The sequence below is a fragment of the Leptonychotes weddellii genome, chromosome 4 (genome assembly GCF_054177405.1).
Source record: "Leptonychotes weddellii isolate Sample4059 chromosome 4, ASM5417740v2, whole genome shotgun sequence".
NCBI classification, from domain to species: domain Eukaryota; kingdom Metazoa; phylum Chordata; class Mammalia; order Carnivora; family Phocidae; genus Leptonychotes; species Leptonychotes weddellii.
Window position 1 is genome coordinate 84,663,864 of NC_138372.1, and position 25,966 is coordinate 84,689,829.

General features: G+C 51.7%; 1 protein-coding gene across 1 annotated transcript; it reads left to right on the forward strand.

Moving 5' to 3' along the window:
• Positions 1-4,137: 4,137 nt before the first annotated feature.
• STRIP1 (striatin interacting protein 1) lies at positions 4,138-25,838 on the forward strand. Its single transcript, XM_006745743.3, has 21 exons — positions 4,138-4,360; positions 6,763-6,832; positions 7,584-7,658; positions 8,068-8,202; positions 8,301-8,421; positions 8,698-8,766; positions 9,704-9,810; positions 9,921-10,048; positions 11,155-11,337; positions 11,709-11,926; positions 13,135-13,200; positions 13,323-13,386; positions 14,673-14,744; positions 15,216-15,290; positions 15,469-15,566; positions 16,792-16,918; positions 17,113-17,213; positions 17,954-18,020; positions 18,558-18,662; positions 19,249-19,453; positions 20,830-25,838. Exons 1-21 carry the CDS (start codon positions 4,181-4,183, stop codon positions 21,075-21,077), a joined length of 2,514 nt encoding a protein of 837 aa, XP_006745806.1. The 5' UTR covers positions 4,138-4,180; the 3' UTR covers positions 21,078-25,838.
• Positions 25,839-25,966: the final 128 nt, after the last annotated feature.

Genomic DNA, 25,966 nt, shown 5'->3' on the forward strand with positions numbered 1-25,966 from the left:
CGGCCCCAGGTCAAGCTGTCAGATAAGACCACAGCCCCGGGCAACAGCTTGACTGTAACCTCGTGAGAGACCTTGACAACGACGCTCTCCTTGTCCAAACTTCAGTAAGCCTCCTCTGAGCCCTTTTCCTGATGAGGCCTTGACCTTGGTCCCCTGTCCTTGCCAGGCCTGCATAGCCCAAGTGTAACAAGAATTCTGCTAAGTCAGTTTAGCAAGAATCTCCTCACCCTTGATATCTGATCATATTCTTCATTCTCTACCCTTGATATCCCATCACCCTGGACTGCCTTCAGCAAGAATCCTGTTAGGTCAGTTTAGCAAGAATCGCCCTACCCTAGGTGTCTCCTCTTAGTAATATCTTTTTTTTTCATCCGCTAACCCCTTCATTCCACTTGTTGGCTGTAAGTCCCTAGCTGTCTTTGCTGGATTTAGAGTTGAGCCCAATCTTTCTCACTTCGTGATAGCCTGGACACCTATTGCAAGAGTCCTACTGAAGTCTTCCTTACCACGTTAACAAGTGCCAGAATATTTGTGCTTTAACATCCCTGAGCTAGAGGCACTCAGCAAAGCCATCCCCAGACTGCTGACCCATAGAAACGATGAGATACAAAATCAAACAACTGTTTGTTGTTTTGATCCTTAAATGTGAGGGTAACTTGCTATGCAGAACTAGAAACTAATGTATAGTGTTCACACTCTCCTTTCGGAGCTGGGGCTCTCTTACTTCCATTGCCTGGAGTGTTGGCTGCTTAGCAGTTGCTGTTTCCAGAAGTCTTTCTCCAGTGACTGCCTTTGGTAAAGAGAACTACCTTGCCTAAAAGATATACCCCTTCCCCAGGCAGTCTGCCAGCGAGGATTTGTCCATGCAGGAATATAAAGGCCTGGCTCCTTGGCCTCCATTGTGGGACAACTCAGCTCTACAGGGCCCTGAAGGGTCCACCGAGATCTCTGCTGCAGCTGCGTCACAGTTCAGCTTCTCCCTCCCCATTCCTGGTGCTCTCACCTCCATAAGGGGGTTTGTACCAGGGTCGGTCTCCAACACACCTCCTAAATGCAAATCTCTGCCTCAGAGCCTGCTTTCCGGGGAATCTGGCCTCAGCCATTATGTGACCTTGAGCAAATACTTTACCTTTCTTTATCCTGGTTTCTTTGTCAGCAAAATGGGAGAAACACCAGTGTCCATCCCAGAGCATTGTTGTGAGGATTAAATGAGTTTAGGTCCTTGGCATGGTGCCTGCCATACGGTCAGCACATATACATAGTTGCTGTTATTATTATTTCTATTATCTATCAAAAGGACATTCCAAGCTCCCTTCCCCTCACCTCAACAAACCAGCTAGTGCCAAGATCTTGAGGTAGCCACAAACTTGGCATGCTAGAGAGATAGAGCGGGGGTGGGGGGTGGGGGTGGGGGTGCATGAGGCCAAAGGAGGAGAGCAGCAGGAGATGAGGTCACAGAAGCAGGCAGGGCTCTGCTGGGCCCACGTGGGCCTTGGATGTTAGGGTAAAGAGTTAGGATTTAAATCTAAGGGAGGTGGGGAGCCATGGCAGATTGGGAGCAAATAAGTTACCCAAGTTGCTTTGGGGTTCTAAAAGCCCAGCCTGGGGGTGCCTGGGTGGCTCAGTCGGTTAAGCGTCTGCCTTAGGCTCAGGTCAGGATCCCAGGGTCTTGGGATAGAGTCCCGCATCGGGCTCCCTGCTCAGCGGGGAGTCTGCTTCTCCCTCTCCTTCTGCCCCTCCCCCCACGTGTGTTCTCTATCAAATAAATAAATAAAATATTTTAAAAATAATAATAAAAGCCCAGCCTGGCTTGCTGGGAGAGTCAGGGAAACAGCAGCGAGTGAAGTGAGGGAGACTACAGGAGTGATGTTCATGAAATGGGAGCGTGGGGACAGGTTTTGGTGGGAGAGTCACCCAGCTGCCCCCAAATTCTTTTTTTTTAAATGCTTTATAGTTTTCAAAATGATTTCACATAAACGAGCTCATTCGATCCACAGCCTCATAAAACAGATGGGATTATCATCATTTTACAGATGAGGAAAGAAGGAAGTCATAACCATTCTCCTAAGTGTCACTAAAAATTTTTCTTAATATTAAACACAAATATTCATGGCGTCTGTATATTCAATTTTATCCATGCCCCCATTTTTAGTCATTTTCTTATTGGCTACTTCTCAAATTAGGTTGGTCCCAACTTTACACAACTGAAAATACCACTGGCTGGAACATCATCATATATATATCTTTGTCTAAATATTTGTTTCCTTAGGATCTGTTACTAGAAGTGGAATTACTGAACTAAAACCTTAAACCTTCCCTATTCTGAAGAGCTGAAACAGTATAGGGTGTTTAAAGGTCTATTGCCACCCACTCCCCCAGCTTGTGGTAGGTCAGTCTTAGTACTTGACCAAACTGGTCACTAAAATTAGATAGCAGTTATGTGTTGGGTTTTGTGGGACCTGCTGGTTTTATCCAAGAAGGCTTGGTGCATTAGTCCTTTTCCTGCAAATTCCTTGTTTTTTCCTATCACCTTGGCCCAGCCCAGCTTGGACGAAATGCTAATTTACAAAGTATATTATTAGATATGAGAAGAAGGGGGCAAAGGACAGGAAGATCAGTACGAGTAAGTAGCAGCACAGTGGCTTTAGATTTATTTATTAGTTTACAACAAAGACTTAAAGTACCTACTAGTTGGGTGGTGGAAATTTCGCAAAAGTTGCATCACGGAGACTTTCTGAGAATTGAGCTGGAGTAGCCAAGATGGAGCTCCGGAGAGACAAAGATGGAGAAAATGCCTTTAAGGACTTCACAGCATAGTAACAGGTAATTATCAAATATTACCCCTAAGGAGTTTAATGGGCATCTCAAATTTGACATGTCCAAAACAAAAATCTTGATCTTCTTCCTAAACCTGTTTTTCTTTCTCTCAGACTTCCCTATTTTAATAAGCAGCACAACCACTCATCTAGTTACTCAAGCCAAAAATCTAGGACTCATCCTTTACTCCGCTCTATGTTGTTGATAGGATTCCAGCCGTTCACTAAATCCTTTAGAATCTACCCACACAATATAGAAATATCATAACTCCATCCTGGTGCAAGCACCGTCATTGTCATCTATAAAGTCTCCGAACCTGCCTACCCTCATCCACTCTCAACTCTCTAATCCCTTCTCCAAAAAGCAGCCACATTGGTTTTGTATACATTAGACCATGACAGCTCCCTGGTTAACACCCTCTGATGGTTTTCCATTTCACTTAGAATAAAATTCAAAATTCTTTTCATGCTCTGCATTTATGTTCCTCTGCATTATCTGGCCCTCACCTCCTCCTATTCTTCCCCTGGCTCACTCACCTGCTACACCGACCACAGGTCCCTCTGCTTAAGTTGCTCCAGGGCGCTTTGTTTGCATGGTTCTCACTTCTTCAGAACTCATTTTTTTTTTTTTTTTAAATCGTAATCTCAGGCCTGCCTCACCTGGGCATCCGACCTAACATAGCCATGCGTCCCATCACCACTGCCACTTCCTAATCCCTTACACTTCCTTTTGTTTCTTCTCAGCACTTCTTTCTCTAATATCGTATTTGCGTGCTCATCGTTCATTGTGTCTCTGTCCTACTCGCTACTACGTCAGGTACCATTAGCGCAGGAACTTGATGTGTGCCCCATTCTATCGCACCGCCTGGAAACAGAGACGTTTATTGTTTGTTGAATGAATGATGAATGCATGCTTGTCACAACACTAATTATTTTACTGATTTATTCATTTGTTTAGCATATCTCCCCCAGGTGAGTGTGAACTCCGTGAAGACTGGGATCGTGCCCATTTTGTTCACTGTTATATCCCCTAAGCTTTGAACAGAGCTATAACAGTGACAAGTGCAAAGCTATGTTAAAGCGAGGTGGGCGCAACTAAACCGACCTAAGGAGCTATGGGAGTACTCACAGATAAAACTGCACCTAAACAAGTACTGAAAAGGGGCGAAAACCAAGAGGACAGAGTAAGGTAAGAGTCCCGGCAGAGGCAATCTCGCGAGGTGTTGGGCAGCCAAGACGGCTTCCAGCACTTGCCGCCACACCTAATATGGCGACCAGGGAGCGAGCGTTCCTGGGGGAAATTACGCGAGAGTTGCATCACGGCTATAGTCCGTGAATTGAGCCGGGGGTGTGGAGCAGCCAAGATGGAGCCGGCAGCCGGCGGACCCGGGCCACTGATCATGAACAACAAACAGCCCCAGCCGCCACCACCTCCGCCACCGGCAACCGCGCAGCCTCCACCCGGAGCCCCGCGGGCCGGCGGGGGCCTCCTGCCCGGGGGCAAAGCCCGGGAGTTCAACCGCAACCAGCGCAAAGACTCGGAGGTCAGGAGCTTCGGGGGGCGCGTATAGCACGGGGCGGCGCGTATAGCACCGGGCGGGTGGCCGCGGGGGACCCGGGTTCGGGGCCGCTTTCGGGTTCCAGCTGGGCTTCCCGGAGGGTTGGAAAGGGCCCGGTGGGAGAGTTGTCATTTTACAGCGAAAGGAGCAGGAAGCAAGGCTGGCAGCCCCGGTGCCAGGGGCGTGAAGCCGGGGTCCCATCCCGAGCTCGCTGTTTGCCAGAACCTCCCGGGGCCGGCGACTCCTCGTTTGCTTCTCTGGGGCCGGGGCTGAGGGTGCGGCCTCCAGGCCCCAGCCCCTGGGGAAGCCGCTCCCGGCCCCAGTTCGGGGGTGAGGAGTCAGTGGTCTGCGTGCGCTCCAGGGGGCGGGCGGCTGCACCCCGACCCCTAATCATCTCTGTGGGCTTGTCCTGTGGGCTCCGCAGCGTGCGGTGGGCTGCGTGTGTGGGCAGGGAAGGGAGCTGGAAGCCGGACGGAGCTAATTATCACTAATAGTACTACGCGCCCGGAGATTTTGAGAGTAGGAGGGAGTACCATTCCCTATTCAGTCTGACCTTAGCTATTTACAGGTCCAGGCCGTAGTTGGACAGTGCCTAGTGCGCCCGATGCCGAACTGTTAACGATCACAAATACACACTGTAATCAAGCATTAGGGCTCAACATTCCCTTTCTTGCTAGTGGGCTGCTCCTCCGGTTGTCTGAAGCTGACTAGTCACCTCACCCTGAGTTAAAGAATTCCTCCTACTCCCTCCCAATGTAGTTTTCATGAATGAAGACACACACGTCGCAGCATTTTAGGGCTTCTTAATCAGTACGTTCCCAGAGTATTTACTGTGAGGTCTCCTTCACCAGCGATAACTCAGAGGCTGATCAGTAGTGAGGCGCTTATTAATGAGAGGGAATTCCTCCTTGTCCAGAAGCAGTATACTAGGTCATACCAAAGGCTGATATGTGAAATCATTTCCTCTCAAGCTTTTGTATTTTGTTGGCAAGTGCAAAGCTCTGGTAAAACGTGTCAAAATTTGGCAAGTCCAAAATAGAGGTACTCTGAGCTTAAGGTGAATTATTTGAAAAAGCAATGAAACTGACTTTTTAGGAGCCTTTGCCTGGTGGGGTGATGAAGGATTATGAAAGTGGTGGGGGTGAACCCACCTTCATCAGGAGAGGAGTTACAGTTTAAAAACAGTTTAAAATTTTCCTAGGTAGCCTTGAAAGAGCAAATAAATACCCTTATGCGATTTAAATTTCTCCTTCTACCGTTTAATTTCCATATAGACACAACATGTGGAAGGCCAGCCAGTGAACACATTTAAGCTGAGAGGTCTGTTTCAATTTATTTTCTTAGAGATGCTGGTGCTGCACTCAGCTCTTTGGGGCCTACCTGGAATCAGTAGGCTAGGAGCTTGAGCAATGCCTGGGAGCCATCTCTTGATGAGAGCCCCCTTTGCACTACATAATTCTGATTAGTCCTTAAAAACCTTCAGGATAGATTTTCGTCATCCCCATTCCATAAATGAACTGAAGCTCAGTAACTTATGAAAGTATACACACTCTGTTGCCTCTGACAGTGTAGAGTTCTTCATGTTTTTCAGTGTCTGTGGGTTTGTTATGTCATTTTGTGGCTGGTCTTTGTCTTCCCAAGTAGCTTGTAATTAAGCCTGAGGACTTTACCTACTTCATCACCTCTTCTCTCTTCCCAGCACAAGGCTCTCAAGATGGTGTGTTCTCGGTGATCACCTATCCCCAGCAGTGAAAAGATTCTCTTTGTCACATTCTTTCCTGTGTGTGGGAGGGAAACCCTTCTGTTAGGCTGCCGCCTTCTCTGTCAGTTCTCACTGAAATTTGAGAGAAGGGCAGGAAAGCTGAGAATGTCAGTACTCATATTGTCCTGAGCTGTTGATGGCCTACTACTAGCCAGAAAGAAGTGAGGCTTCCGGCATCTCAGCACCATGTGGAACGGGTCATTCACTGCGCAGAATACATAGAAGCTCTGTGTTCATTTATCTAACAAGCGTTTATTTGACTATACACTCTTCATTCATTCATTCAGGCGAGGTAGCATGCTGGGCATTGTGAAGTTACTGGTGAGCAGAGTGGACAAAGTTCTCCTTCTCAAGGAACTTGCAGTCTCATGGAGAGGCAGACAGGAAACACATACCCATGCTGGTACATAATGAGAAGTTGTGCTCTTAAAGGAAAGTGGAAGGTGCTCTGCAAGGGCTTAATAGGGAAACCTGAGCTAGCCCCGGAGACAAAAAGTGATAAAAGCTCAGAAAGGGGAGGCAATGGTGTCTTGTAACACAGCAGCGTCTCTGGACGCATATGTATCTCTTCCTTTGGAAAGCACTCACAGTGGTCTTTGGCATTACTGCCTCCTTTTCTCCGCAGGGCTATTCCGAGTCGCCAGACCTAGAGTTTGAATATGCTGACACAGACAAGTGGGCTGCAGAGCTCGCGGGTAAAGCACAGACCTTCTTACTATCTCGAGGTGTTTGTTTTCTGTATTGGTCTTTAATAAAATTAAGAGTCAATGTCATTTTGGAGTTCATTTTTTCCTTTGGTTAGCTAGTAATGATATATATACATATATAGAATCGTATAAGCATGTGCATATAAACATGTTAGTTATGGGACTGAAGCTTTGTGTATCTCATACCTTTGGCTTTTCCTTTACTTTGGTGAAGCACCTCTGCTGTGTGGTCAGCTCAGTCGGCGGTGGCCCAGTCGCAGACAGTGACGCTCCTTGGCCATACGCTCTCCTCCCGACAGTGGTCTCTCCTAGAGCAGTAGGTCATGCCTGCATCTGTGCACGTCTGCCGCTGCCCCTCACATGTCACGTGAGGCTAGCCCGAGCTGCTTCTCAGGCCTCCACAGTGCAGGTCCTAGTTAGGAGGTCATGGCCACTTGAGAGACACATGTCCATGGTGGCAGTCCACCTCGTGTGGCATGGTGGGATTGATGTGCACCGGACTGGAAATGCCTGGATTTATGTGTAACGGGCATTCTGATTATCTGCTGCAAGGGGAGTCAGCACTCTCTCCATTATGCACGTCGGAGCACTAAGATCCCCTTAGTAACTGGATAGTCCAGGAGTCACTGTGACTCAGGGACAGAGTGGGGCCTAGAGGCAAATGCCTTATATTCTCTGCTGTGTATGAGACCTGCTATGGCACGTGGACATGGAGCTGATGAGACTTTGTTCTTGATAGAGCTTTACAGCTACACAGAAGGGCCAGAATTCCTGATGAATCGAAAATGCTTTGAGGAGGACTTCCGGATCCACGGTGAGATGATTCTCCGCACTTCTTGGTTCCTTTGACCCTTGCCGTGACAGCTGCAGAGCTTCTCTTGGTCACCCGAGTGCCTTGAGTCGTCCTGGCCTGGCCTGAGAAACCTGCCGAACCATGACTGCTCCAGGCCGCATGTGACCTTTAGGGTGGGCTTGCTGGGGCTCTGGTGGTGGCTTTTCAGAGTGTGAGTACTGGGGGAAAAGCTTTCTGTGATTAAAATTGCACCAAAAATAGCAGTGTTTCAGTCTGGAAATTCGTAGAGCAGCAGCGTGACCTAGAGAGTAACTTTTCTTTCTGAGTTTTCTGGTCTTGTGGCAGTCTTGAATTTGGTGAGTTAACATTGTGTTCATTCCATTGTGAGGATTTTTCTGGGCTCAGATGTAACTGGTCTCTTGCCCTACAGTAACAGATAAGAAATGGACCGAGCTGGATACCAACCAGCACCGTACCCATGCCATGAGGCTCCTGGATGGCCTGGAAGTCACTGCCAGGGAGAAAAGACTCAAGGTGGCTCGAGCAATTCTCTACGTCGCCCAAGGTACTGAGCCGGCCCCCAGGCCCTCTGACGCCGCCTTCGGTGACATTGTCCAGCCCGATAGTGGGAGGGACTCTGTGAGCTGTGCCCTGTGTTTGCAGGCACCTTTGGAGAGTGCAGCTCGGAGGCAGACGTGCAGTCCTGGATGCGCTACAACATCTTTCTGCTCCTGGAGGTGGGCACGTTCAATGCGTTGGTGGAGCTTCTGAACATGGAGATAGAGTGAGTTGTTCTGAGGAGCTGGAGTAGGGAAGGGGAGGCAGAGGGCGAGGGGACAGAGCTGGCAGAACTCAGTGGTTTTGAGAAGGGTGAATGGGCCAACTGGGGCTGACGGTGTGGTCCCAGGCTCTATTCTGACCACTCAGGTTGAACTGTGGCCTCTCGGGCAGTCGAAGCACTCATCATAGAGTTTCAGTCCCCCCACTGGGTGGCCCTTGTCAGGGCAACTCCTCGTCTTCCTTCCTGGGGGAAGGCCTGACTCCCAAATCTCTCCTGCAGCAACAGTGCGGCGTGCAGCAGCGCAGTGAGGAAGCCGGCCATCTCCCTGGCCGACAGCACAGACCTGAGGTGAGGCATGCAGCAAGCCTGGGCTCCCTGAGAGTGAGATCAGAGCCGGGAGCCAGAGGGCGTCTTCGGGGGCCCTCGCTGTGTGTGTGCGCCTTCTGTGCATGCCGATCTCCATCTGCCCCGAGTCGGCCCTGCAGGGGGCTCTCCCTCGGTGGGACTCTGGGCTGAGACCCCACCCACAGGAAATCTAGGGTGAGCCACTTGATAGAGCCACAGTGACGTGTGGCCTCCTGCCCACACTGCTGCTGACGATACTTTGTGCTTGGTGAAACACACGACGTGGCTCCTTGGCTCCACCTTTGGGTGCACAGCTTGACCCCTGTCTCCTTCGTGATATTTTGTGGCCTCACAGGAAGTAATAGCAACTGCTGAACAGTGAGATCCCATTTTTGTGAGGCTTAGCATCTGTCTCTGTGAGTTTGGGAGTTTTCAGACCAGGCGTTCGTGGCGTTCCCCACTGCGGTCGGGTCCCTGGGCGCTGCCTGCTGGCTCCCGATTTCTGCTCCATCACGGTGGCACTTGCTTGTTCTTGCTTTGACCCTGCGCTGCTTCATCTGATCCGGCACCTACTTCCGCAGCTCACTCCCACCTCTGAGCTCCTCTTGCTCCAGGAAGCTTAGGGCCAGAAATGCTTTGGGCCATTCTTGTTCATATTAATCCATTCAACCATTGATGAAGCACCTGCTTTGATAAGCACTTAGCTTGATGCTGGAATACAAAGCAGAGTAAGATCTGGTCATGCCCTTAATAGCAGAGGACAAGAAAGGGCACCCCACGGGGCGCTCTGTGGGACTTCTAGTTTTCTCTGCGTCACAGCCCTCTGCCACTGACTAGCCTTTGTGCACATGCTTTCCTCCTGTTAGCTGGACTGTGGAGAAGCCAGGACACTCCCTTGCTTCCCCATTCTGCACCATTATGAGTTGGCTTTTGTTCCCAGGGTCCTGCTTAACATCATGTACCTGATTGTGGAGACTGTTCACCAGGAGTGTGAGGGCGATAAGGCTGAGTGGAGGACCATGCGACAGACCTTCAGGGCTGAGCTGGGTAGGGCCCTGCAGATCCTGGGGTTTTGAGGCCCTGCCTGGGAGCTGAGGCTCCTGGCCTTGGGGAGGGTCTTGTTCCTGCTGGTCCTGATCCCTTTGTGTTACCTCTAGGTTCCCCCCTGTACAACAACGAACCATTTGCCATCATGCTGTTTGGGATGGTGACCAAATTTTGCAGCGGCCATGCCCCTCACTTCCCCATGAAGAAAGTTCTCTTGCTGCTCTGGAAGACAGTGTTGGTGAGCACCTCCTTGAAGGGGAACTCAGCTGCTAGGGGTCAGGGCAGGAGAGAGACTTTGCACTGCATATCCTTTTAAATGTTGAATTATGTGAAAAACTATATATAATTTAATATATAACTAACCTATAAACTTTGGTTTAAAACAAAACAAAACAGCAGTTTTGCCTCTCTATAGCCAAAGAGGACTTGGCCCGTGGGTCAGAGTAGACTGTTGGCTCCCTGACTCCTGCAAGCTGCTTCTCTAGTCATAAAACGCCTTCTCCCCAGACAGGCTGCTTCCGAACCTGGAGTATATGAAGTCACTGGAGGCAGAAGTAGAGCTGGTGTAATTGGGTCCCCTCAGTCAGAGGTCACTTGAAGGAAGCAAGAGCGAGCCTTGTGCTAGTGCTGTCTCCCCCGGGGAGGGTGTAGAGCCTGTTTCTGGCTGGGGAAGGATTGGCTAGCACCCTTGGCTCAGGGGCCATTGTCAGTAGCGAAGCCCAGTGCCCTTCCCACTTGGAGGAGTGACCTCAGCAGAGAGTGGAGCTGTAGGTGGGATTCCTTGTCCCCTCGGGGCTCACGTCCTCCTTGCAGAGCAGGGCAGCTCTGCGGAGCCAGGCTCAGTGAGTTTGGCGCCTCTTTAGAGTGGTGTGCACATTTTGTTTTGGTCAGACATCCTCTTGGTTCCTCACAAAGCCTCACTGAAGCCAGAGATAAAAGCTGAATACCACTGGAGTTTTGGCTTCTAGGGGCATGTTGAGAGGAAGCTTTTTTTTTTTCTGGAGTATCTAAAAGTGTATCCCCAATTTGAAAGACTGGCATGTACGGCCTTTGGAGCATGTGAGTCTCACAGACTTGTCTAGGAACCTGAAGGGGTAGGCTCTTCAGTCTGCCTTCTCGACCAAGAGTATATCATACCTACAGAAGTAAGCATGTCCACTAGCTCAGTCAGCCTGCACGTCTCCTTCCCTTGGTCTGTTTTCTCTGCTGCCACGTTGGCGTCACTGGATCCTCATGTGATCAATCCCTTGTTCAGAGATTGGTGCGGGTTGTGGTGTCACAGAGGGCTCGGGGACCCACTCGTGGAGGTGTTGAGCCCGGCCCCGTCCCTTGTCCACGATGCAGTGCACACTGGGCGGCTTTGAGGAGCTACAGAGCATGAAGGCTGAGAAGCGCACCATCCTGGGCCTCCCCCCGCTGCCTGAGGACAGCATCAAGGTGATCCGCAACATGAGGGCTGCCTCTCCGCCGGCATCTGCCTCGGACCTGATTGAGCAGCAGCAGAAGCGGGGCCGTCGGGAGCACAAGGTGAGGGTGACGGATGTCCCCTGTGAGTCCTGAGGGTCTCAAGGTGCACCAGCACATGGCAGCATGATCCCTGGGTGAGCAGGGTTGTTGGAAATCATCTCTGACCAGCTAGTCCAAATGAAGGCCTCTGGGCCAGGGACACTGTGTCTCTAGCCCAGGGTCCAGCTTATCGTGGGTACTCACAACATGGCACTTTTGAGGCACTGGGACAAGAAAGGCTTCGTCTTTTGGGCCCAGCCTTGACTTCCTCTCAGGTTTTTCCCCTGCCCTTGGCTCTGCCTACCACCTTTCTGTGTTACAGCCTCTCTAGCCTCCTTGCCCTTTATGGTTGCTCGGTTGGCGCTTGTCTGATTTCCCTTCCCCATTTTCAGGCGCTGATAAAACAGGACAACTTGGATGCCTTCAACGAGCGGGATCCCTACAAAGCTGATGACTCTCGAGAAGAGGAAGAGGAGAATGATGATGACAATAGTCTGGAGGGGGAGACATTCCCCCTTGAGCGGGATGAAGTGATGCCTCCCCCATTACAGCACCCTCAGACTGACAGGCTCACCTGCCCCAAAGGGCTTCCGTGGGCTCCCAAGGTCAGGTGAGGCTCAGACTTCTGGCACGCTTCTGGCTCCTGAAACCAGAGGCCTCCCACCCCCAGGCCTGGCACCTGGTCTGAGTCACCACAGGAGGTTCTCTGTGGGGCCAGGCTGACTTTGGCTCTGGGATGGAGCTCTTTTAAAGTACCCTCTGTTGGCCCAGAGGTCTCAGGGTGCTGGACTTGCTCAGAGAGACCCATGTATGGCTCTTGAGTCAGTAAGAATGAGTTAGCTCTTGGTTAGCCATACTATCATGAAGGGGGAATAGGGAAAAATGAAAACCAGGACATTTAACTGAACCCATCTCCACTCACGGTGGAGTTGTATGTGGTTTTTAACAGAAAAATTAAAGATTAAGGAAGAGTTTTTAGAATCATAAATAAGTTGTTTGAGATATGTGCGCATGAATCAATGGGTGGGAAGGTACCTGGATATATAGAAATGGTATCTGTTTGAAAAGGCACCAATTAGGGGCACCTGTGTGGCTCAGCTGGTTAAGGGTCTGCCTTCGGCTCAGGTCATGATCTTGGGGTCCTGGGATCGAGCCCCGCATCAGGCTCCCTGCTCAGCGGGAAGCCTGCTTCTCTCTCTCCCTCTGCCCCTCCCCCTGCTCGTGCTCTCTCGCTTGCTCTCTCTCTCTCAGATAGATAAATAAAATCTTTAAAAAAAAAAAAAAAAGGCACCAACTTAAGAAATAGGTGGACACGTGAAAGGATACAGAAGTCAGTTTCTCGATCTGAAACCCCAGTTTTCAGTGATCTGTGACGGTGGTACAGAACTAGTCCTCATGCAAGGTGTGCCAGTTGTTTAAAACGGACCCAGGACACACATGAAAATATCTGTGGTTGATAGGTCTAATTGTTGTAATAACTTTAAATATTTGAGAAATTCTTTTGAAAACAGACTTGTTAGTTGAATAAAGTATGCTTTTCAGTTTGAGGTAGCACCTTAATTTTACAGGTAAACTAGTTACACATAGTTTCAGGTTATTGATCCAACAATATTATAAAGGATGTTAAAATAGTCTGAAGATTTTAGTTCATTTGTTCATTTTTTCTGTTTATCTTTCCTTTTTTTTTTTACCTAAAAAGAAAAACAATGGTGGGAGACCTTTTCTTCTGGCTTCACAGTCTCTGGGCATTCTATGTTTTATTGACCATGACACCTTGAAATAACATTTAATAAAAACCTCGTTCTTTCTCTGTGACAGAGAGAAAGACATTGAGATGTTCCTGGAGTCCAGCCGCAGCAAGTTTATAGGTTACACTCTAGGCAGGTGAGTGTGATCTGACATTTTTTGAAGAAAGGTAACGGGAGTTCATTCTCCTGGCCTTTGGTGTTTAGGGATTGAGGCGAATTGCTGTCTAGGCTTAACACAGGGTTTTCTTTATTCTCCAGTGACACGAACACAGTGGTGGGGCTGCCCAGGCCAATCCACGAAAGCATCAAGACTCTGAAACAGGTAGGTGGCTTTGGATGAGCTTTTGACCTACTTTGGTCCCAAGTGAGTAAAGTGAGAGCAGTCAGTTGGGAGAAAGCTTTTGAAGACTGTTGTCTGCCTGAAGGAACCTGGGGTGGAGGCATAGGTGGACCATGGGGATACCCTTTGATACAGCTCTTTGTAAGTTCTATTTATTTTAGCTGAGTTTTTGTTGGGGACTTAACTGAGAGTTTATTAAAGATAGTACTTGCTAGGTGGAGTTTTAAAGGGCCTGATAAATAACCCTCCCTTTTCCAAGTCCAAGTTCTAAGACAGTTGAGATAGAGGAGTAGGCAGATGGTAATCAAATCAGCTTTATTGCTGATAGAGTGGACAATGAGGCATAAGAACACAGCAATGATATGCACCCTAATGCTTTACTTCCAGAATTAGGTGGACTCATCTACCCAGGGTCAGGCAGTGCTAGAACCCTGCTAAGCCTGGTTGAGGAGCAGAAAAGAACATAGGCTTTTCTTTTTTCTAAAGCGAAAAGAGAAGGTGGTTGGGCTCAGAAAGTCCTGTTCCTCCCCCGATACTCACTAGTCGGCGAAGGGAGGAGTGGGTATGTGGAAAGGGGCAGGGGAGAGTGGAGGTTTTTTACACGTGCATATCCCTCCATGTGGGAGGAAACATCAAGAGTGGGGAAGAGGTGTCTCCCCTGACAAGATGTCAGGAGTGGAAATTTTGATGTTTTTGAAATCTATTTTTGAGATTTGTAGTATAAGTGAGTTAGGTGGGCCCTGTGCTGCTAGGCATTTCTGAATCCTTGACGCTCCCTCTAATAGTTTTCCCCTGTCTCTATGGTTATCTGAAAAACCCCTTTCCTTTGTTTTTTTTTTCTAACCTATCGTGTGCTTTTTAGACTGGGTTTAAGAAATATATGCCCACTGGGCCACTGGGGTGGCTCAGTTGGTTAAGTGTCTGCCTTGGGCTTAGGTCATGATCCCAGGGTCCTGGGATCGGGTTGTGCATTGGGTTTCCTGCTCACTGGGGAGTCTGCTCCCTCTCCCTCTGCCCCCTCTCCCGCGCCCCTGGCTCATGCTCACTCTATCTCAAGTGAATGAATAAAATCTTTAGAAAAAATTAAAAAAGAAAAAAAAAGAAATATGTGCCCACTTAGAAGAATATTTCAGGATTTAAGGTAGGGATCTTTGTGGTGACTTAGCCCTCTTTGAGGAGATTGTGTCTGAAGAAAATCAAGTGGGGTCTTTGCCAGGGTGTGGGGCTTCGGCCAGAGAATGAGAGGTGTTTCTTTGCTCTCTCTCCAGCACAAGTACACGTCGATTGCAGAGGTCCAGGCACAGATGGAGGAGGAGTACCTTCGCTCTCCTCTCTCGGGGGTGAGTCCGAGGCCTTCTCTAGCCACCGGACCCCCAGCCGTTCCCAGGCACTGCGCTGGGCCCAGACCGCAAAGCTGCCCCAGGCCCTGCCCTCAAAGCTCCCAGTCCCGCTCCCACTGCAGGGGTGGCGTGTGTCTGTGTGGGGGTCCAGAGTGCAGACTCTGAGCCTGTCACCTGCCCCTGACTCCCAGCTCCACCACTTAGTAGGTGGCCACTTAGGCAAGTTACTGGCTCTCTCTGTGCTTTAGTTTTCTCACCTGTAGAATGGGAATAATAATAGTACCTTCTTCACAGAGTTGTAGTATGGATTAACTGAGTTATTACAGGTCAAGTGCCTCACATGTTGTATTATTCAAGGTTTGCTGTCGTTATTTACATCGGTACTTACAGATGCTCCTCTAGCCACCTAGAGAGCTGGCTCAGGAGACCAGTCGGGACAGGGGTTTGTATTTTTACCTATTGTGTTGAAAGGGAGAAGAGGAAGTCGAGCAAGTACCTGCAGAAACCCTCTATCAAGGCTTGCTTCCCAGCCTACCTCAGTACATGGTGAGTGCTCCTGCTTTTGGGGTGTTGCCTCCTCCTCAGGAGTACTCTGGGTCTGGGACTGTTCCCAGTACACTGGCCTTGAGAGCACGCCCTTCCAGTGTCCTTCAGCCCCTCCTGCCACCCACCTGAGCTCCTGCGGAAGGTCTGCCTCTCAGGGCTCAGCTCTGCTTTTCCCCAGATCGCACTGCTGAAGATCCTGCTGGCCGCAGCCCCCACCTCAAAGGCCAAAACGGACTCGATCAACATCCTAGCAGATGTCCTGCCTGAGGAGATGCCGTGAGTAGTGTTCCCGTGAATGGAGCAGGTCAGGGGCCGCAGGGTAGAGGGGAAAGGGAAGTGTTTTCCTCTCGGTCCCAGTCTTGCTAGGTTGTTTTCTCTGTTTGGCTCAGTTTCTCTGTAGGTTAAGTTTAGGGTATTCCTGGCTCAGAAGAAAGAAACTGTATCAGATTAAATGTTTAGTTTTACCGGTTGGGGAAGTGGCTTAGTGTGGTGGGCCTGGATTCTGGTATGGATTCTGCCGCTGAGTGAACTTGGGAAAAGTCTGCCACTGAGTGAACCTGGGGAAAAGTCGTTTCCTCCTCTGTAAAATGAATCAGGCGGTGTTAGACATTTCCCGAAACCTTCCCTCGAAAGCTGTGTGATCAGGGCATCCAGGAGGTGTAGGTTTAACTTCTGGACACTTTACCAGCCAACAGCTGAACCTGAGCTGGGTGTGGATTCTTTCCTCTTCACTGGTGATTTGGCAAGCAGAATATTTTTGGGTATCTCAGGGCGCTAGTGAAATCCTTAGGGGTTGTTTTTCCCTGTGGCGCTGACCTTGCTTTGATATGAGAGCAAGACGGAGCTCATTTTCTGCTTTGAGAAGGACCTGGGCCTTGATCTGACCTCCCGCCTCCATGCCAGTACCACCCAGGTCTGAGTCTGGCAGTGATAGCCAGGTGAGGGAGGAGGCAGGGATTGGCTAATACCAAAGGGAGTGTCCCAGAACACTAGGCCATCATGATGATCCTTGGAAGAAGGGTTCCCGAGTCAAATACTAAATCTCCTCTTACAGAGATTTACAGTGAGAAGCCCTGAATTAAGAAACCGATTTAACTCAGTGCTTCTTCAATTTATCTGACTTCCAAAGCCCTTTTTTCTCCATAGTATGAAATGTCTCAATGTACTGGTATTGCACAGAATACACTTTGAGGGACCCAAGTTCATATGGTAGCAAAAGCTTAGGAAGAACTTGAAAAGGAGAAGTTCATTTTGTGAGAAATCAGGGAAGCAGGCTAAGAATGTGTTAGGGGCCTCACAAGAAATACATTGTGCTGAGCTGGATTGCCTGCGAGGCGGGCGGAAGGAGCCCCGGGCCTGATCTCTGAGATGTCCGTGGGGGTGGGGGGTGAAGCGGGGCCCTCTGCCCAGGGAAGGCTCAGGAATCCCATCTCTCCTGTGAGCACCAGGAACAGCTGTGCTGTACACAACTGGTGGCTCACCCGGGGAATTGTGTTTCCAGCACCACGGTGTTGCAGAGCATGAAGCTGGGGGTGGATGTGAACCGCCACAAAGAGGTCATTGTTAAGGCCATCTCTGCTGTCCTGCTGTTGCTGCTCAAGCATTTTAAGTTGAACCACGTCTACCAGGTACCTGCAGGGTCTTCCTTCCCGTTCACTGGGCCAGGGCCTCAGACAGTGAAGAACCGAGGCCTTGACCTTCAAACCCCCTTGAGCTCTGCATGAATGTTTTAAGACACAGTCCTCTGACCAAGCCCTTTTATCATTGGAGGAAAGAGGGTGAGGTCCTAAAGGGCATGCTTATTCTTTTCTGTTTGTTCCAGTTTGAATACATGGCCCAGCACCTGGTGTTTGCCAACTGCATCCCTTTGATCCTAAAGTTCTTCAATCAAAACATCATGTCTTACATCACTGCCAAGAACAGGTGATAAGGATGAGGGAGCAGGAAGGGGTGGGTATGGCCAGATGGCAGGGCTCCTGGCTGGCCTCTCCGCCTGAGCCCGTTCAGCCCCTACAAGCCAGCGCTCTGCCCGGCCTCAGGACACAGAGAGGAACGAGACACGGTCCCTGCTGTGGAGAATGCCAGTGTGTCGAGTCTGAGTGTAGCCACTCCAGTGACACAGGTGACTCCGTCTGTGCCCGCGTGGGAGGGTTCTCATCCAGGGCTCCAGTACTGGCCTCACCGTTTGGTGGTGTTCTGAGGAGACTGGCCAGGCCTCCTGCTCTCTGAGGGCCTCCGCCATGTGCACTGTAAGGCCCCATCTGCTCTTACCCCTGCCCCCCTCGCCTGGGCCCGCTGTGTTTGATGGTGCACCGCAGCGTGAGCTCTCGGCCAGACACTGTCCCCACTAGGGGCTTGGCGTACATCAATTGCCTTGAGAAATCTTCCCCCTGGCCCCAGGCTCGTTGCTGTGGGGAAGGCAGGGTCTCCGGACCTTACAAGATGGCGGGATGATCTCTGGCCATAGAGGGACCCTACAAGTTCTCTGGTAGCAGGGATTTCATCTCTTGTAGCTGGGGGGGCGAGGGGGGTGCACACAAGGCAGAGTCCTGCTTCCACTCCCAAGTGAGGGAGGAAGGCCGGGAGCCAGCCCTGTCGCAGCTGCTTCACCAGCCTGCAGCCTTTGCTCAGGGTGGGCGCCCAGCTTCTCTTGCTCTCCGCAGCATTTCTGTCCTGGATTACCCCCACTGCGTGGTGCACGAGCTGCCGGAGCTGACCGCTGAGAGTCTGGTGAGTGGCTGTATGCTTCCCCGGCCGCTCCTTCGGCTGAGGGGTGGTGGTGGAGGGCCTGCCTCCCCTGACACAGGGATAGAGGTGTTCACATGGGAGGTCACTGTTGAGGACTGGCTTTTAAAGCACCGAAATGGCATAGAGGGGCCAGAGGAGGGAGCTTGCCGAGGGGAAAGATGTGGATATAGGGAGTGGTTCATCAGGAGCGTGGTCTTCAGGGGCTGGTGACCCAGGGCTCACCTGGTCGGGTGGCTTTGCTCTCCCACACTGGATCTCCGTGGGGCACAGCTCTGAGGGAGCTGGGTGCAGATGCCCCAGCTGTGGGGGCTAAGGGCACAGTCCCCAAAATCATGCTCCACATTTCCTGCAGAAAAGTTCTAGGGAGCTCCCTTTCCCCTGCCAAGCTCTGGGATGGAAGTCCTCCTGGGCTGAGGAGCGGAAGGCCCGGCAGTTCCGAGAGAGGCGTGTGGGCTGTGCACAGCTGCTGAGCACGCTGCAGCTGTGAGGGTTATAACTGTTCCCGGGTTCTCCCTGCAGGAGGCAGGTGACAATAACCAGTTTTGCTGGAGGAACCTCTTTTCCTGTATCAATCTGCTTCGGATCTTGAACAAGCTGACAAAATGGAAGCATTCGAGGACCATGGTGAGCTAGTGCAGTCAGCGGGCACACAACTTGGAAATCAAGACAGAGGGCCACACCCCGTGTCCCCTCCCAGGGTGTCCCCGGGGCAGGCTTGCTGCTGCCCCTACCCCCTTCTCACCCGACTCACTGTTGCCACGTCCTTGCATTTAACGGCTCATTCCTGGTTCCTCGCTGAGTTGAACTGGAAGCTAGAAGAGGCTCAGTCATGCCCTGAAGCCAGTGGACACTTAGAGAAGGGATTTTTCTATGTCCTCTTAATATCCAGTGGTGACACAGCCAGGATTCTGGGAGTCTCCCTTAACCCTGAGTCTGAGGATGCCTTTGGGGTGGGGAGGTCCGTGGATCCTCGGAAATTTTACATACATGCGCATAGGAACGTTCCCGGTGAGCGAGTTCACGGCTTCCCTCAGATTTCACGATGACCCACGATTTTAGTGGTGGGAGTCCACATCCCAGGAAACCCCTCCGTCTGGGGCCACGGAGATGGTCTGTTCCCCTGCCTGTAACCCCAGAAGGGGTAAGCAGCAAGGTGGTCGTGCAGGTGTTGATCTCTGCCCTCTATCCGGCCCTCTCGTGGCCCTTCCAGATGCTGGTGGTGTTCAAGTCGGCCCCCATCCTGAAGCGGGCCCTGAAGGTGAAGCAGGCCATGATGCAGCTGTACGTGCTGAAGCTGCTCAAGGTGCAGACCAAGTACCTGGGACGGCAGTGGCGGAAGAGCAACATGAAGACCATGTCTGCCATCTACCAGAAGGTGCGGCATCGGCTGAACGACGACTGGGCATACGGCAATGGTAAGGCTCTGGCACGAAGCTGAGGGGGCGCCTTTCCCTCCGAGGAACCCACGGAGTCCAGTTCCTGCTTCTCTAGCATCCAGATAGGAGCTCCAAGAACGACTTTGAGAAACTGCCTGGGATTGGCGCACGTGATCACACCCCATTCCTCTGTCCCCTGGAAGGTGTTCCTTTTCCAGAAACTGTCACAAGACAGTTGCCCATCTTTTCTCTCCCTACTCTCACTGCCTCGGTTCTGACCACTGAAATTCTCACAGACCCTGATGGCTTCCTTGGCCCCCTTTTCTTCCCCTCTGTCAGTGCCTCAAACTGAGCCCCAGTGATCTTTTTAAAAAATTTTTATTTATTTAAAAATTTTTTTTTTTAAGATTTTATTTATTTGTCAGAGAGAGAGCACAAGCTGGGGGAGCGGCAGGCAGAGCAGGGGGAGAGGGAGAAGCAGGCTCCCTGCTGAGCAAGGAGCCCGACGTCAGACTCGATCCCAGGACCCTGGGATCATGACCCGGGCCGAAGGCACTTAACCGACTGAGCCACCCAGGTGTCCCCCCAGTGATCTTTTTGAAAAGCAGATTCTGTGGTGCTAACTCCCTGAGGAAAATTCTTCATTAGCTTCTGATTTCCCTTAGAATTTGAGCCAAACTCTAAAGCAAGGCATGTGAGGCTGGCCCAGTGTCCCTTCCCCTCCTGCGTAATCTGATCCAGCTTCTCTTCAGCTCAGCCTCCATCACACGCAGGGATCTTGGCCCATTAGCCGCGTTGTCCCCCATGTTTCTTGCTCCTGGCAGGGCGCCTCCCTCGTACCTGTAACTGTTCGGTATCCACATGTGTTCTTCCCGTCTGGGCGGCTGCCCCGGCCTCCAGGCAGAGTGGACTCTTCCTGGGCTTTCCCGAGCACGCTGCCACGCCGTTCTGGTTTCTTGCCTGCGGCCGCATGGCCAAACAACCACATCAGCACCCCAGTGCCCTGTGAATTTGTGTGGAGCCGGAGTGGCCCCCAGTCCCTGGTCAGGGCACTGAGAGAATGAGCAAATGAGGGGGCTCTGCGGCTTCCTGCCATCCATCCCAGAGAGCCAGGGAGAATGTGACTTCAGAGAAGCGTGTCATTCCTGTGGCTCTCCCTGGCTGGGTCCCCCCCCGCCCCGAACTGCAGTGTGGCCTCTTTCTCTGTAGATCTGGCCTTTCTCTTTTCACCTGATTTTCCTTTGTATCGAAGTAAAAAGTCCTGTCAGTCTTCCTGAGGATGGGGATTGGAGGTCTCCTGCTTGGGGCTGACAGCATTTTGAGCCAGGGTCAGCCTGGCCCCGAGCTTCAGTGAACCCAGAGGGGAGCTGCCATGAGGGCTCGGCTCCTAAACATGTCTTCCCGCTTTGTCCCAGATCTTGATGCCCGGCCTTGGGACTTCCAGGCAGAGGAATGTGCCCTCCGTGCCAATATCGAACGCTTCAACGCCCGGCGGTATGACCGGGCCCACAGCAACCCAGACTTCCTGCCTGTGGACAACTGCCTGCAAAGTGTCCTGGGCCAGCGGGTGGACCTCCCTGAGGACTTCCAGATGAACTATGACCTCTGGTTAGAAAGGGAGGTCTTCTCCAAGCCCATTTCTTGGGAGGAGCTGCTGCAGTGAGGCTTCTGGGCAGGGGACTAACAAGGAAAGAAGAGCTGACCTGGAGGTGCCCCAGGGGCTGTCCTGGTCCGTGGCTGTAGTGCTCCCACCTCCCTCCAGGTGGCAGCACAGCCCCACCGTGCCCTCCCTAGGCCGAGCTGGGCTGCCGGAGGGGAGGCCAGATTTGGCCCCTCGTTGATTCCCAGCGTCCTGCTCCGAGTGCAGTCTGCTCTCTGCTTGGGGTCCTCTCTTCCTTCACTCCTCCCCACCCTCTTCTCTTGGACGTGGTTGGTTGCAGCTCATTTCTCATTCAGGCCAAGGCTGGGAAAAGCTGGGGTGGGCTGGGAAGCTCTTGCATCTGAATTGCAGGGGTCGTGCTGACTCTTCCCGAGACACACAAATCCTTGGCATGTCAGCCTGCCAAGGAGGAGGGTCAGGGCCAGAAAGTCGGAATCTTTGGTTTTGCTTTGAAGGTTTCTGATGTCATTCCAGCCTGCTGCTAAGTTTCATCCAGAAGCAATTGCAGAGGCTCCTACAGCTGCCTCAGTGCTTTCATTTTGGGCAGGGTTAGGGGGTAGGAAGAGAAGCTTCCCTTAACCAGAGGTGCCATTTTTCCTCTTGGTTTGCGAGGGTCTGTAAATACCTATATATAAATCTCTGTGTATTCTCTTGTGTCATGTGGGGGTTTTTAACGTGTTTGTGTATTCTGTTTACATTAAAAGGAAGCAAAACCAATCCCCATTGCCGTGTCTGCGGGAAATACGGCCCCTGAATATCTCCTCAGGTCTAGAAAGTGGCTTCTCCTGCCAGCATTGATGGGTCAACCCACTTGTTCCCTGCCAGGCTGCCTGCCTTTCCCACCTGAGGGGGAGAAATGGGGAGTTGGCACTTATCCAGAGGGTTTTCTCCCCACATCAGTCTGGAATCACTTCAGCCCAGCTCCAGGGTTCCGGGCTGCTGGGGTGACAAGTTGTCCTGTACCCCTGGGTTTGATGTAATTGCAGTAGAAGCCCCAGGCATCTCTGGATCACACTCCGGAGTTGGCCCCCACCAAACCAATTTCAGTGCTAGCGAGGGAGGGGCTGGGTCAGAGAGGGGGGTTGGCTGCTATAGGCCTAGCAAGGGTAGGTGGTTGGGACTAAGAGGAAACCTCTGTGCCCAGAGCCTGGGGCAGCGGTCAGCTTCACGGTGGGAAGGAGTGTGTTGGGGGAGCCCACGTTGCTGGGGAAGAGGCAAGGAAACTCTCTGTGGTAGGTGTCAGTTTGAGGTCTCGTGGATCCTGCACCTGGCCCTCAGATCCCTGGACACATCTGCTTTCACCTACTTCCATTTGGAGGCGCTGTTTCTGATGCAGGTGATATGATAGGACTGTTCTCTTTTCAGAATTACTTGAAGGTCCCTTATCTTACCTGTAGGCCATGTGTATGAGGTCTTAAGGCTCTGAGGGGTCTTGGCTTACAAAGGAAATGTACTCTGGGGAAAATCTCCCTTTTGTTGGTTCAGTGCCTGCCTGGCCTGGATCTTGGCTGAGCCTCAGTGTAGGCCCCAAGCTGGGCTTCCAGGATAAGTCTGTATGATTTGGAGCAGCAGGGACAAAGCCAGCACTGTCCTTTTTCTGTAAGTCACACAGCCTCTGAGGTGGGAAGTCCCTGTGACTGACTGACTTTTTGCCCCTCAGTAACTTGCACCAGACAAGGGAATCTGACACGATTTGTGTGTGCGTGTTGGGTTTTCTACTGTTCCTTGCCAGGACCGATAGGAAGTATGTATCATGAGATTTTAGTTTGGGTAAGATAGATTTTCACATTCATACTCCACCAGGCAGCCTGGCTCATTGAACCAGCTTGTCTGAAGTTTTGCTTCCTTCCCCTTTCCTGAAGCTTCACTTAATCAGAGGTGCAATTTTTTCCTCTTGGTTTGCAAAGGTCTGTAAATGCCTATATATCTAGTTTATATTTCAGTTTGTACAAAAAAGAACACAGATTATCAAAGCTGCAAGGGCCATGAAGCCTGAGTGGGCGGGTGAATCCCTGCATCTGTAGGCCCAGGGCTGGCCCAGGAGAGGAAGCGCCTTTTCCCAGCCACAGAGTGTGCTAAAGCTAAAGTGGCCACGCCATCTCTGTGGTTTTCTTTCTCATCTGGGTCCCGAGATGGGCAGGGTACATGAAGGCCCTTTGTAAATAGTTGAGTTACACAAAATGTTGGTTATTGCTAACCAGGCTCAAGGTCCAGGGCTCCTTCCATCCACTGAGGGATGGGTTACCTTGTGGCCGTATCATCTGAGGGAACTGGCAATCAAGAGCGTTACCACCTACTGGGTGTCACGTAGTTACCAGGCCCAGTACCGATGCTTCTTGAAAGTTCATTTTCCACACAGGAGCCAGCCAGTAGTGCCAGCCAGTGCTCTGATGTTATTGTTTATAATAACCCTGAAAGGTACCAGCGTTGCAGGGCCTGTTTTGCGCATGAGAAGTGGGCACAGAAAGGGTAAAGAACTTGCCCAAGGTCACGAAATAATGAGAGCCAGAGCCTGGATACAACCAAGGTCTCTGCAAAGTGTATGTCCCATGGCCCCCCTGCCCCAACACACACACACCCTTTCTCTAATGAATCATTTTGATTCCCCGGCACTTACACCAGTGCATTCATTTGCTCTTTTATTCCCTTCAGTCAGTACTTAATATTTGCTCAAGCATGGTCCTTGGCAAGGAGATTGTTGGCAAATGTCCGCTAGGCCTTGCCCTGGCTTCTAATGTGCCCCAAATGTGCCCTCGTCCAGGTGGTTTGGGGGCTGTCGCTGCCACCTTCCCTTTCCGCCTGAGCCTGGGCGTCTTGCTCTCCTGGGGCCCAGAGGACTCGCGTGTGGCTGCCCCACCGTTCCTGTTAGGCTTCTGTGCCGGGAGGCTGGCTTCCTGTCCTCTCATGAACCGAGGCCGGGAAGCAGTACTTGTACCATTCATTTGTCGCTCAGCACGGTCAGCCTCGGGCTGCAGGCTCGCATGTACTCACTGAAGGACCTTGAGCTCATCAAGCTCGACGCCTCAGTTGGCTTATCTGTAAAAACTGGTTTAATAACAGCAAGGTGGTCATGAGGGCTGAATAAGATAGTGGATAATGGCTCTACGGACCTGGCTGAGGAGGGACAGCACGGCTTGTAAGTGACAGCTATTCGTAGTCCTGCTAAGGGCCCTTCCAACTCTAGCCCACTCTGGATTTGCTTCCACTTCCTGAATCCCCTGGAAAAGAGACCACCCCCGCCTTCAAGGGCCAGAACAATGTCTTAGGGCTCCTCCCGTGCCTCCTCCTGAGCCTACAGAAGGCTTTCAAAAGTCAGCCATTCACCCAGCCACCCTGCTGTCCTACCCTGAAGGCCTCTTCTCTGGGCCAGGCCTCGTTCCAGAAGCCCTGGGCGTCCAGATGAACAGAACACCACACTCTCACTTTCCTTGTCAGTCGATAGACAGGTGGCTACAAGAGCAAGCGAGAGCAGTAACGTGGTGGGCACCGAGACAGACAGCCGCGGGGCCACCTGGGCTCTACCGGCCCCAGCCAGTGCCCTGGAGAAGAGACTGGGCGGGGGAGGCTGCCGTGGGTGAGGGGCGAGCGCGGGGGCTCTGAGAGCATTGCCCCTGGGGAGAATGGCGAGGATGCGCCTGGGGCAGAGGCTGGGCCTGATACAGGGAGTGCCCGGCTCCTGGCGAGGTGGGGCCGGCTCGGTTCCTGTCTGGGGCTGCAGAGGGTCTGCACTTCAGGGCTGTAATTCAGGTTGATGTGTAAATGCCTGGGGGGAGGTGGGGAAGGAAGATTGAATGCCTCTCATGAGAAGCATTTCCTCACACCGGACTGAGCCCAGAAGCCTGGACTGAAGGGCCCATTAGCGAGGGCTCTCCGCTCTGGGCCTGGGGTCTGTGCCCCTGCCAGCACCAAGATTTAGGGCTTCTCAGGGTGGCCCTCACTGGGGCAGAGCGGGGCCTTAGCAAAAGGACATTGAGCCTAGCAACTCTCTTAAATTTGGGATTTCAGGTGGGGCCACTTCCCCTTTCCTTTTCCAGAAGGGGAGGAGCATAGCTCCCAGCCTGGCCTGGGGCCTAGGTTGAGAGCTGAAGTTACCGCTGGAGTGAGGCTGGGGGCAGGGGCATCTGAAGACCTGGGGGCTGAGTCTTAGGGGTGAGATGCCTAGAGTGTGGAGGAGGAGGGGAGGATGGGAGGATGGGAGGATGGCTAATGGGAAGCAGGTGGAAGGGCTGCCTGTGTCCCAGCCGAGGGACAGGCCGGCTGGGATGGCGCAGTCAGTGGGAGAAGCCATCAGCTCACAGATAATCCCAGGGAACAGGCTCCGGGATGCCCATTCATATTCATTATGTGTGAAGTGGGCGGTTGTAAAGTTAGCTTTCTCTTCATTTAGCTGTCACTGGACAGAGAAATATGAGCTGTGGGCAGATGCCCCTGGATGGGAGCCAGTAGCTGGTCTCTGGCCTCCCCGTGCCCTCCTCCACCAGGGCCTCCCTCCCGCATGGTTCACTCCCAGCCTCCGCCTGCCTCCACTCCTGCTGCGTGGATCTCTCTCTCGGCTTTACTGTCTTCTCTCATCCCTCTCTTCCCCACTTCTGCTTCCTTTGCTTTCACAGATCCTTTCCTCCCCGTGCACCGCCCCGCCCACCCCCCCACTGAGCTGTGTGAGAGAGGGAATTGTTTTTTTCTTGACCATTGTTCTATCTCTGGCACCCAGCACAATGCTTGGCACAGAGTGGGCACTCAATAAATATTTGTAGAACAAACTAATCTTTCTGCATCTCTCTGACTTTGTGACACAGAACTCCAAAATCTTGCTGACCACTCCTTGGGTGAAGAACCTTCTAGTGCACTGGTCTTAGCCCTGAGTTAGAAGTGTGGGTTTGAGGCCCAGTCAT

Coding starts and splice junctions, on each gene's coding strand:
- STRIP1 (XM_006745743.3), top strand. CDS start 4,181: ATGGAGCCGGCAGCCGGCGGACCCGGGCCACTGATCATGAACAACAAA. Junction 8,422..8,697: donor CTTCTGAACATGGAGATAGA/GTGAGTTGTTCT, acceptor TCTCTCCTGCAG/CAACAGTGCGGCGTGCAGCA. Junction 13,387..14,672: donor GCATCAAGACTCTGAAACAG/GTAGGTGGCTTT, acceptor CTCTCTCTCCAG/CACAAGTACACGTCGATTGC.